This window comes from Urocitellus parryii, chromosome X (assembly GCF_045843805.1).
Source record: "Urocitellus parryii isolate mUroPar1 chromosome X, mUroPar1.hap1, whole genome shotgun sequence".
Taxonomy (NCBI): domain Eukaryota; kingdom Metazoa; phylum Chordata; class Mammalia; order Rodentia; family Sciuridae; genus Urocitellus; species Urocitellus parryii.
Window position 1 is genome coordinate 17,063,017 of NC_135547.1, and position 11,369 is coordinate 17,074,385.

An 11,369-nucleotide genomic window follows, 5' to 3' on the forward strand; every position below is an offset into this window, starting at 1 on the left:
TCTTGGGACCAGTTCACTTTAGGGGAGGGCTTTAATTCAAAAGTATTTGAAACTGGCCTGTAAGAAAGAAGTAAAACTCAATTAAATTTAAATTCTTTGTTTTCCACAGGCAGGAGTGGATTTTGTGATGGTAGAGACCTAGTATGGCCCTGAAGTAACTAACCTTCAGAGACAAAGTATTTAATTCCAGAGACAGCAGGGCCACCATGTTAATGGGCAGGATTTAAAGTTATAGATTGAAAAATAAATAAATAAATGAATAAAAATGAATAAAAGGGCATGGTGGCATATGCCTATACTCCCAGTGATTCAGGAGGCTGACTCAGGAGGATTATAAATTCAGGGCCAGCCTTAGCAACTTAGCGAAGCCCTAAGCAACTTAGTAAGACCCTGTATCAAAATTAGAAAAATAGAAAGGGCTAGGGATGTGGCTCAGTGACCAAGTCCCCCCACCTCCGCTGGGATCAATGCCCAGTACCAAATAAACAAATAAATAATTAAAATTATAGATTGCTTTCAATTTTAAGTTCCCCTAGGCTAAATGTTCAGTATCCATTATTCTGTAGCATTTTCATCTCCTAACACCTACTCAATTTGTTATATTTATTGTTTACCTATATCCCTTCCCCACATTAGAATGTAAACTCCTCAATGGTAGGCATTTTTTTTTTGGGGGGGTTGTTCTTTCCATTAATACATCACCAAGCATTTAGAATAGGGTCCAAAAAAAATGGCAGATTACATGTTAATAAATGCAATAAAAGAATTATCTGAGCAGAACTAATGCTTACTTGTGGCTAACCCATCATTTGTTTTCTAGGAATAACTCATTAAGCAACTCATTAAGACGTCAGTTGATTTCTTACAGAATCATTCCCCCAGATTCGATGCATAAAATCTCAAAGTGGGTAAAGATCTTTGTTAAAAAGGTGTAGTCCAGCTCCATACATGAATCAGAGAGTGAAATTACAGCCCCATAAAGGAAGAGGAATTTGATTATTGTGGGTATGATGGTACTAAAAATCCCACAAGTATCCTTCATGAAAAGTTCTCATTCCTTCCTCAAACAACACATTTAACCAGGGAAATGTTCTCTGGAAAGAGCTACTTCAAAGCTTTCAGCATCACAGAGAAGTGGCTGTGAGCTCAGCCCCAGTCCTGGGATTCCTAATTCCACCATAACTCCCTGGCCCCCGGAATAAACAGGGTTTGCTTCTGGGTTTGTTTTACAGGTCTAGTGGGACCTCCCAACCATCCAGTGGTTACTTCTCCATTTGAAGGGAGTGGGGTAGTCAGGAATAGCTTGTGGAGGCTGTGTTTCCACTCACAAATTCTTGTCGATCCCATTTTACATGCCAGGCACTGGAGTGAAGCCAACAGGACCAAATCCCAGGCCCTAATGGAACTTGGCTTCTGTCACTGCCCCCTGGGCTTCCTGACCCATGGAGCAGGAACTCCCAGGAGAGAAAGGGTCAGCAGGAGCTGTGGCAGCTGTAGTTCCCTGGGAAAGTCATCATTCCAAAGCAGCTTCACACTCGTGGGAATCACACAGAAGTCACTGTTTGATGTGAGAGATGTGTGGGCCATGGATTCTGCCACCTCTCATTTGATTCTCCATTTTGACCAACATGGAAACATGTTCCCTGAGAGCAACAGTGGATTTGGTCAGCCCAGTCAGGTTGTGAATCAGTCACAGCCCTGATTCCAGACTCCTCTCTGGACAGAGGGAATCACTTCAGCCCCTGGGGAGCATCAGTTGTGGGGGTGGATATGTTCCCTTCACCTTTGTAAATGGCACAGCCCAGAATGCACTTGCTTTCATAGGCAGGCCCAGCACAGATGCCCTTTAAACCTTTTGCCTCAGAGATATGTTAATTTTAAGGCTGTTTGCCATAATTTGGGAGGCAAGTCCCCATCATCTCACACTTGTCAGTGTGTCACACTGGTGTCCCTAAATGGATGTCTTTATGGTTCTAGGATTGGGGAGCATGAAGTTCATAGGCTTTGTTAGAAAATTTTCTGTAGACAGGAAAGAAATGTCAAGCAAATACAGGGCCTGCCACAACAAGATCATGTGGCTCCAGTGTTCCGGAGAGCTTTGCCATGCTTTAGATGTTGTATGTACCCCAAAGGTTCATATGTTGAAAGCTTGATCCCCATAAAATGGTATTAATAGATGGTGGGCCCTTTAATAGGTGTGGCCTGAGGAGAGGTAACTGGGTCAGGACCACCCTCATGAAGGGATTAATGCTGATCTCAAGGAGTGGGTTAGGTCTCACAGGAGAGGATTAGTTCCCTTGGAGTGGATTGCTATAACAGAGTGAGCCAGCTCATTCTGGGTCTCTGTGTCCCTTTACAAACTTCTCTCTGTTTCACATGTTCATGTGTCATGTGATCCCATGAGCTCTTTCAAAAAGTTGATTCCAGCACCAGGCTCTTGGAGCTACAGGACTATAAGGAAAACTGCAAGGTCTCAAATCCTCACTCCACCACAGCTGTGACCTTGGGCAGGCTATTAGCCTCTCTGAGCCCCAGTTACCCCATCTTCATAAAGAGAGATAATATGAATTTGTTTTGGGACCCTTGTGAGTATTGCATTAGTCTATGTAATGTGCTTAGAGCAGTGCCTGACACAAAGTAAGCTCCCCAAAAATATTGTTATTTTTTTCTCCTTTACCTTCTTTCCTTAATCATCAATATATATTGAGGTTTTTAAGCCCATTAACAACTATGTACTTGCTACTGTTTCTTGATATCCACATCTTCTTGCTAACACACACCCTTTGGTAATTCTTTGAGCATGATTTGATAAATACCCCTGACCTTAAGTATGTTGATATTCAGGCCTAGTGCAAATGTCTGCACATGAGGCCAACAGATGGGCATTTAAAAAAAAAAAGATTTGATAAATAGTACATTTCTATGTCTCCTGTGTGTCAGAATGTGTTGATTCTAAATTCATGCATAAATTCTAAGCCAACAGAAGTTTTCTCTCAACATTTTGAAGACATTGCTTGGGACACGTGTGGTGAATTGAGATTCAATACATGTCCCAATTTCCTAATGTACCTTGCTCTACTGCATAGTCATAAAAGTGAACATCTGTATGTGCTGGCTTGCCCAGGATGTGAATTAGATCCCACCAGTTAGGTGCACTTGAGTGAGACTCCTGGTGGGCCAATAAGTGGCCATCTTCCTGCTTTGTCAACTCTTGTGGTGGTGAGTCTGATCATACAGCCTATGTATTTGTTTTCTGCAGTGTCCTTTGTCTAGTTACTGGCTTTATGAGTGTCAGAAAGTTGGTAGTAGGGCTGAGGATATAACTCAGTTGGTAGAATGCTTGCCTCATGTGCACAAAACGCTGGATTCAACCCCCAGCACCCCCCCCCACACACACACACACAAATGTTTACTGTGGTGGTGGCAGCAGCCTTAGCTATAGCTATAGCTCAGGAGTGTGTTCTTGAAGTCAACAGCTCCAAGGCAAGCTTCCTGATTTCCTAGCACCCTGACTGAGGACTGGTGTTTTTGCCCTTGGGGGGGCAGTTCTGTTGTGGTGTCCAGGAGTGTTTTGGACTCTTTCGGACCTTGAAATAAGTTTGCAAGCACCTGGTCCCTGGCTGAATTGAAGTTTGGTTTAGGATGGCTACTGACTGCGGCTTCTGTGCTGCCTCTGACTCCTCACTGATACATTGTCTTCCACGCTGGGGGTTGGGGATGATATTCGGTGTCAATATGGCTGTTATGCTTTTTTTTTTTGGTTAATAATAATAATAATAATAATAATAGTGTGTTTCTCCTCTCTAGTAGCTTTTAGGCTCTTCCCTTTGTCTTAAATATGCTTCAGCTTCACAGAAATGGGCCTAGGAGAATATTTTGAGTGCATCTGTATTTTATTCAACTCTCAGCATGGGTATTTTCTCATGGAAAATCCAGACCCTGTACTAAGCACAGGGCAGACCTGAGGATTAAGAGTCTTAATGGTGGCTGTTTCAACCCATTGTTTGGGCAGGGGATTTACTTTCAAGAGACCCCAGGTGGGCAGGTCAAGAAATCCTGGTTCCCATTCAAGGCAGACAGCACGTTTCACCTGGTAGAGCCACACCAAGCACCTAGTTCTGGCTCCTACCTACAGAGTGAGCTCTCCTAGCTTCTCAGACCTATTCTGGGTGCTGCCTCCAAGGGCTGTGCAGCTCCAGGCCCCACCTGTTGCCTACATTCCTGCCACTTCTGATCCTTAAGATTTCTGCTTTCACTTTTGAGATTGGCCATATTTTTTAAATACTAGCAAAAGAGGGAGGGGAGGAATGGGTGAGGGCTGTATACAGACTGAGTTCAAGCTCAGTCCTGATGCAAAGTCATTTCCCATCACGCAATGATGAAAGGCAAATCTCATTTCCTTTAAAAAACAAGTGACGCCCCAGAGCTGCAAAGAGAAGCACAGATGGCCAAAGGCGTATGGAAGTATCTCATCCTGATCAGGTATTCCAAGGAATGCACAGCAAAATGTCCAAATAAACTATTTTAACATATGAAATTGAGAGATTTACAAATCTGATGTGAATCCTAGGAACAGGTAATCCTAGGCATAAATTGGAGATGATAGGAAAGGACTAGTTTCAGGAAAGTGATGGGTCCAATTCCACATTATATTGTTCTTGGAGAGAAATGCACCCAACATGAATCAAAGAAAGACAGTAACAAATTTTAAAAAATCTGTTGTGATGCAGAATTGTCACCCTTCTCTCAAATAACTCATTCCTGACTAAAGTGAGTAACTTGGTGACCCAATGCTGGAGGTATCAAAATCCCCAAACCGCTGGATACAGTGTGCCACATGCCTATAATTCCAGCAGCTCAGGAAGCTGAGACAGGAGGATCAAAGTCGGCCTCAGCAAAAGTGAGGTGCTAAGCAACTCAGTGAGACCCTGTCTCTAAATAAAATACAAAGTAGGGCTGGGGATGTGGCTCAGTGGTCGAATACCCCTGAGTTCAATCCCTGTTACCCAAACTAAGAAAGAAAAAAGCCCAAACAGTGCATGTCTTTTGGCCCACTTCCAGGAATCTATAAAAAGGAATTGATCATGACTATCCTTAATGACATCTGTCAATGCATGAACAACTATACTATCCTTAATGACATCTGTCAATGCATGAACCACAACTACTCAGACACACACACACACACACACACACACACACACACACACACACACTCCCCATACAAGAAAGAGAAACAATCAAGAAATGTTGGCAAATGCACGATGATATCTTCGTTCCACGCAGGGACTATTAGGCAGCTTTAGAAAAATAAGCAGGGAGCACCAAGATGGGAGAGGCTCAGCCCAGAGCCTGGGTTCTGGTGTGGTGATAAGGAGGATCACCCATGCTACAGGCGAAGGAGACAGGCTCAGTCTGCAGCTGCAAAGAACACCCAGGCCACCCTGAGCCCAGCTCTTTTGCTTAGTTCCAAGAGGCCCCTGGCACATTGTGCACACCTCTGTGACTTCAGTAAGGACTGTACCCATCCATGAGCAGGATCCAAAGCAGGATGTCCTCCCGGCACACCTGTGCTCAGGCAGCACAGTTCATCCCAAACCCAGCAGCTTCCCTTGGGTGGGGGGAGTGGAATGGGCCCTGCACATTTTTCTTCAAGCCCTCGCTCTCTCTGCCTCCTGGAACTGTCTGCTTCCTGCTCTCTTCCTCTCTCCTGGCTCAGTTGCTTAAATTTCAACAAGTCTCTGGAAATGGGAAAAGGGGAGAAGGCAGGTGGTCCACATGGGCAGTGGCCCCAGCTGCTCCCAGTAGGCAGCTCCATTTTGAGATGACCCCCCAGGCCTGCTCCCCCAAAGCCCAGGTTCTCTTCTCTGTGTCGTGAACCCCACCCCAAAAAGGCAGGGTCACTTTCCCCCTTTGTCATCCCACCACCCTTTTTGCCCGATTCCCTGTCCCTCTGTAGGGAAAGGGAGCTCAGGAAAAAAGCCTCTGCTGAGGGATCTATTTCAGAACAGGCTCCCATCCTCGGTTTCTCTCAAGTGGGAGGAGGGTTGGGTGGGTGTGGGATACGCTGAGGCTAGGAATGCAGAGCACCTAGCAGAGTGCATGGCACACAGCACTCTCCCCTGACATCAGTTCCTGTCTCTTGCCCCGTCCTCACAGCAACAAGGCTGCTCCAGGCTAGACTCCAACAGGCCTTTGCTGAGGCTGGCTTTGAACTCACAATCCTCCTGCCTCGGCCACACAAGTTGCTGGGAGTACAGGCATGTGCCACTGCACTCAGCCATGAGGAACTCCTGATGATGGGCAGAGTGCAATCAGGGTCCCAAAGTCCACACTGTGCTCTCCTGAGCAAAACCTTCTGACCCAGGATGCCTCCCTGCCTCCAGCGTCCTGCACTCCCCACAACCTTCTCCTGCCTTGCCCACCCCCACCCCAATTCCTAGCTTCTCTGGGGGAGCTTCTGGGAATGGGGTTCTCAGGGGACTGAGATTAGGTCTATGGTGGGAAGCAGACATCCAGGTGCAGGCTTCCTGGGTGGTTGATCTTCTCCAAGTGTCCCCAGCAAGCTGCTTGCAGAAATGCAGTGAGGTCCTTCCCCTGCTGCTCAGGGGGTCTCTGGGACACACAATGGGACCTGCAGATGGTCTGCCTGCTTCTCTTTATCCTAAAGGTTCAGCTGCATTAAGCACTTTGAACCCCCAGCTCTATAATGGAAGACAAGACTCATTTCAGGTCCTTTGAACAAAGGTTGTGAATGGGACCAGCCACCCTCTCCTGGGCCAGGCTCTGCTGCCATTCGCTCCTTGGGGAGGAGGACGGTGGTCCTGCCAAGTCTGGTCCTGGAACAGCTTCTGATGAAGGAGCAGGTCCTGACACAGCCTGGACCTGGCCCTCTGAGGCTTCCCCAGCCCCTGGCCCTGGGAACTTCCTCCCCACCTGCCCTTGGCAAATGCACCAAACCCAGCAAAAAGAGGACTCCAGTCAGTATTGTAGTGTTCTGAACTCAAGGACTTTCTTTTTAACATACGGGGACAACAACATGTGACAATATCAGAAACAAGAACATATCCCTGACCAGACAGTGCTGGCCAGCGCAGAGATCATCACACAGAAATGTAAGGTCATCCAGGCTGGGTCTCTGAATATGTAGAAGCTCCGCCACCTGGAACACAGACTGCAAATAAATAAAGTGCATGGAGACCCCATCACGCAGCAAGGGCCCTTGAGGGAGAGAAAGCGGGCAAGAGGGGAGGCAGGAAAGCAGAAGCTCACCCATGGGTCAAGGCCCCAACAGTGGAGGAACACAAGGCTGGGTGGGGCCTGGGGCCAATCCCTTTTGGCAGAGGCGGCAAAAGACCAAGCCAGGGTGCTGGGCAGGGTCGGGTTTCCCTGGAGTGGAGGTCTGAGGGTGGCCCTGAGGCTCCACTTACTTTTCTCCCTATAGAAAAGGGCTCCTAGGCCCCAAGTGGAGCCCTTTGCAGAGAGGGCTGGGCAGCCAGAGCAGCTCTTCATACTCAACAGCTCCATCCCCTCCATCACACACCCACAAGCTTGCTGGCTCACTCACACACACATGCGTACTCACACATGCACACACACTCAGTGAGGAGTGAGGGGCCATCCTCCTTCCTTCCCGGCTGACTGAGGAAGAAGCTTGAGCTGGGGATCCTGTCACCCAGAGGGTGGGACCAGGGTCTGAAAGGGCCAAAACTGGGTAGCCAACCCAAGGAGGCCCCTTGGCTCCTGCTTTCTTCTTCTACCCTGTGTCTCTTGTCCCATAGAGGTGGCCCAGAGACCTGTGGATGAGGTCAGAGGCTGACAGGTCTCCAGAAGTGGTCCTGAGTGGACAAGATGAGAAGGGTCAGCCGGATGCAGGGCTCCATAGGGACTTGGCACAAGGAAGGAAGCTACCAGGCCTAGACTTTGGGAAACCACAGGCGCACATGGCAGCCGTGTTAAAGCCTCCATCCTTGCAGTGGAGCAAACTGAGATCTTCATTGGAGACCCTAGATCCAGTGGGCAGCTGAGAAGGGCAGCAGGTAGGAGGCTGGGCCACTCTGTCCCTGGGACTGGCCAGGCTTCTGCAGGTTTTGGTCCCAGGAACCCAGTACATGGGACTTGAGCTACCAGTGCCAGAGGAGCTGAGGGAATAGGCATGGGTGGTGAGGACTCCCATTGGACAGCTTCTGGCTATTTTGGGATCCCAAATAGCAGCATGCCTGGGGCCTCCAGAGTCAATCCCAGGTCATCTGGATGAGATTCTCCTGTGTGATCCTGGGGATGGAGCCTGAGTCCAGGGACAGAGAGAGGGTTCAGAGACCCATCTCTCTTGTGCCCCATCTCAGCTCACTGTTTTGTCTTCCCTGGGACCTTCCATACCACTCCAAGGAAAGCCATACCCCAGATTTCCTACCCCTGGACCCCTCTCCTCCTAGGTGCCTCAGAGCTCTGTACTCCTTCCCTGTTCCACAGGCTGCCAGATCTTAAGGAAGTCTGTGGAGGGAGTGGGAGATTGCAGGTCCAACAGCAGACTCAGCTCCACCCTCCCACCTGTGTGACAAGGGCAAATCCCAGCCCCTTCCCTGGAGCCCCATTAGTGGGGAGAATATATCTCCCTCACAGTGTTGCTAGGAGATCTCTGTTCCCAAGGAAACATGACCCTCCTTCCTATGCCAGGGCCCAATCCCTGGGCCACCCACCCTTCAAGGCCTCTGTCCATGCTGGGCCTCTACCAAGAAGGCCCTTCCCTTCCTCCTGGGCATTTCACTCAGTTGCTCCCAGGTGGCTGCAGGAACAGAGGCACTTCCAGGCAGGGATCAGGCTCTTCACAAACCAAAGGAGGCACCTATAAAGACCAATGCCTGAAAAAGAAAAAGATGGAGACCTCAGATTTGCCTGGCCACAGATGGAGGGCCTTGTTTCCTGTGTAGCCTTCTCTGCAACCCCCCTTCTCCTTCTGCCCTCCCCATGTACCCAGACTGAGAGCTGCTGCCTGCTCAGAGAGATCCTTCCATTTTCCCAAATTCCCTGAGCACCCAGTGGGCTTTCTGGGTTAGAGGATGGGCTTCTGTGGCTTTGAGAGGGCAGTGGCTGGCTCTGCAGGGAGCCTGAGCTGTTGGTCACAGAGCAAGCCTGTGGGGGAAGGGGAGAGGCAGGATCATCTCTTCCCTACTCCTCCAGGTCTGCAAATGAGAATGACCCCAGATGGGACTAGGGGAGAAAGAGGGATTTCAGCAGAGGGTACAGACCAGTCCTTTGGCCCCAAATATAGGGAAAGAGGCAGATTTGCAAATGGCTGTGTGGAGATGAAGAGAGGCCCAGGGTCCTGAGATCTGAAAAGGGGACAGACCTGGGGCTTGGCTATAAGGCAACCATCCTTGCCATGAATCCTCCAAGGTGGGTGGAGAAGGGTGGGCACATCTTTTGTGCTCCAGGGACTTCCTGGGACCTTACTGACCCATTCCCCAGCGTTCAGGTGACACCACCCCAGTCTCTGTAAAGGGAGAGGGGATCTGCACTGTGTATGGGAGGGGGCTTCTTATCTGTCCCGTGGTGATATCCTGACTCTCCCAGAAGCTCAGGCTGCCCCTAACCCCCTTGAGGAATCACAACAGGGGAGCAGAGGGGCCTTGCCTTTCCCCAGCTTGCCTTGGCATCATTTCGGGCTGTTTTGTCCGGGTGTCCTCTCTACTGCCCCAAACCTCTAAGGGTCCTCGATATCTACGTGGCTTAGCAGCTAAACCCCCACCCCCATCCCACCCTTTCTCCTACCTTTTTGGTCAGACTTGGCAAATGAATTCGCTGCAGTAAAATTCCTTCTTTCCGATTTCCCGGGTTTGGCCAGTGTGAGGCAACAGGTCAGCTGGACTCGTAATTTTTTCGAGCCCAAAGCAAAGGACCCGTTGCGTGAGTTTTCTTGCGGTGGTGACGGGGGTCGGGTAGTAGTTCCCCAGACGCGGGTGTCTACAGTTGCAGGGACCCAGGCCACTCTGCACCCCAAAGCGTCTGGCGGCCCCGCTGTCCTTCACAAGGTGTCCAGGCTTGGCGCTGGTGGGCAGGCGACTCTGACCCGGCCACCACCGCGGCTGGAGCTCACTCAATCCGCACCTGCAGGCGGACGTTGAGCATCACCGAGGCCAACACGTAGAAGTAGGGGAAGTTCGTGCGCAGTCGCCAGGCCAGGTCGAAGAAGGTGATCAGAGTGCGGGTGAGCCCCTTGCAGAAGGCGCTGTAGGAGCCGCGCACCGCGGCGGAGCGCGACAGCCGCACCGCCAGGCCCGACAGAGCCGCTGCAGCCGCCGCCGTGGACAGAGCTGCCGACGCTGCCATGGGCCAGGGCCGCCGCAGGCCCCGCTGACCCGCTGACCTACAGGAGCGCGGACCCAGGGCGAGGCGGATGAGAGGTGTGGAGCGCCCCTAACCTCTCCGAGCCCTGCCCTCCAGATCTCCCCGCCCACACCCGGCTCAGGCCATCCTGCAGCCTCCGCCTCCGGCCCCCCTCCGGCTCCAGGGACCCGCTGGTCGCACAGCCCCGCCCCTTCCCGCGGCAGCCTCCAGCGTAGCTCCGCCCACACAGTGGTCCCGCCCACATCCACCATCTACAGAGGGGCCCCTACTCGCGAGGCCCCGCCCACAAAGTCGCACCTCACCGGCACAGCCCCGCCCATGGGGCCCGCCCCACCTCTACCGCGTAGCCTCCTCAAGTCCCTCAGAGCCAAGGCAGAAGCCTGAAAGGACCGGAAGGCCCTGCTGCCAGGATTTGCTCTTGCAGAATCCTCTAGAGTGTAGTGGGAGTGCAGGATGGCGGGAGTCCATACAGAAGCTCACCCAGAAGGCCCTGTGCATTCACAGCACCAGCCTTCGCCCACAGTGTCCCCAGGAAACCTGGCCAGACAACCCACTGTACCTTTCTTTATTTTGCATTTCTCTTTCTTTAATACACATTGTGCAGGAACTGTACCAGCAAGTGCCACCAAACAGACTAGAGCGTTTTTCTGATTTTTGTCTATTCACTGGTCCTGTGTACTTGGTTATTGGGGAATCTTTTTCTTGTCCCTTTCTCAGCACTCATCTAAGCACCCTGCCATGGCCCAGGGCCTCTGCAGGCCCCGCTGACCTGCTGACCTACAGGAGCCCGGACCCAAGGGGTGGCCCATTGTTGGCCCTGGTTCCTGCACAAGGTTGGTTTTCATTTGTCCTGGGTTATGGCATTTTCTTGCTGGTGTGCTTAAAAGCCCTTTCCTGGTTTCATCTAATCTTTACATAAGCTAAAGCAAACCCATTGCAAATTTGAGGATGTTTTTACAGAGTAGTTAGTGAAATGAGGAAATGCTTATGTTTCCTTACGTTTAAGACTTTAAAAGCACTCA

At 50.5% G+C, this 11,369-nt stretch overlaps 1 protein-coding gene across 2 annotated transcripts; it reads right to left on the bottom strand.

Annotated features, from left to right (window-relative positions):
- Positions 1-7,003: 7,003 nt before the first annotated feature.
- On the bottom strand, positions 7,004-10,487 carry Smim10l2a (small integral membrane protein 10 like 2A). Of its 2 annotated transcripts, XM_026392209.2 has the most exons (3): positions 9,772-10,487; positions 8,700-8,861; positions 7,004-7,162 (listed from the first exon to the last, which is right to left on the bottom strand). In XM_026392209.2, the coding sequence occupies exon 1, from the start codon at positions 10,327-10,329 to the stop codon at positions 10,093-10,095; it is 237 nt and encodes a 78-aa protein (XP_026247994.2). In that variant the 5' UTR covers positions 10,330-10,487; the 3' UTR covers positions 7,004-7,162; positions 8,700-8,861; positions 9,772-10,092. The 2 variants fall into 2 exon arrangements, with proteins under 2 accessions (XP_026247994.2, XP_077649998.1); XM_077793872.1 differs by having other exon boundaries at positions 7,004-8,861.
- Positions 10,488-11,369: the final 882 nt, after the last annotated feature.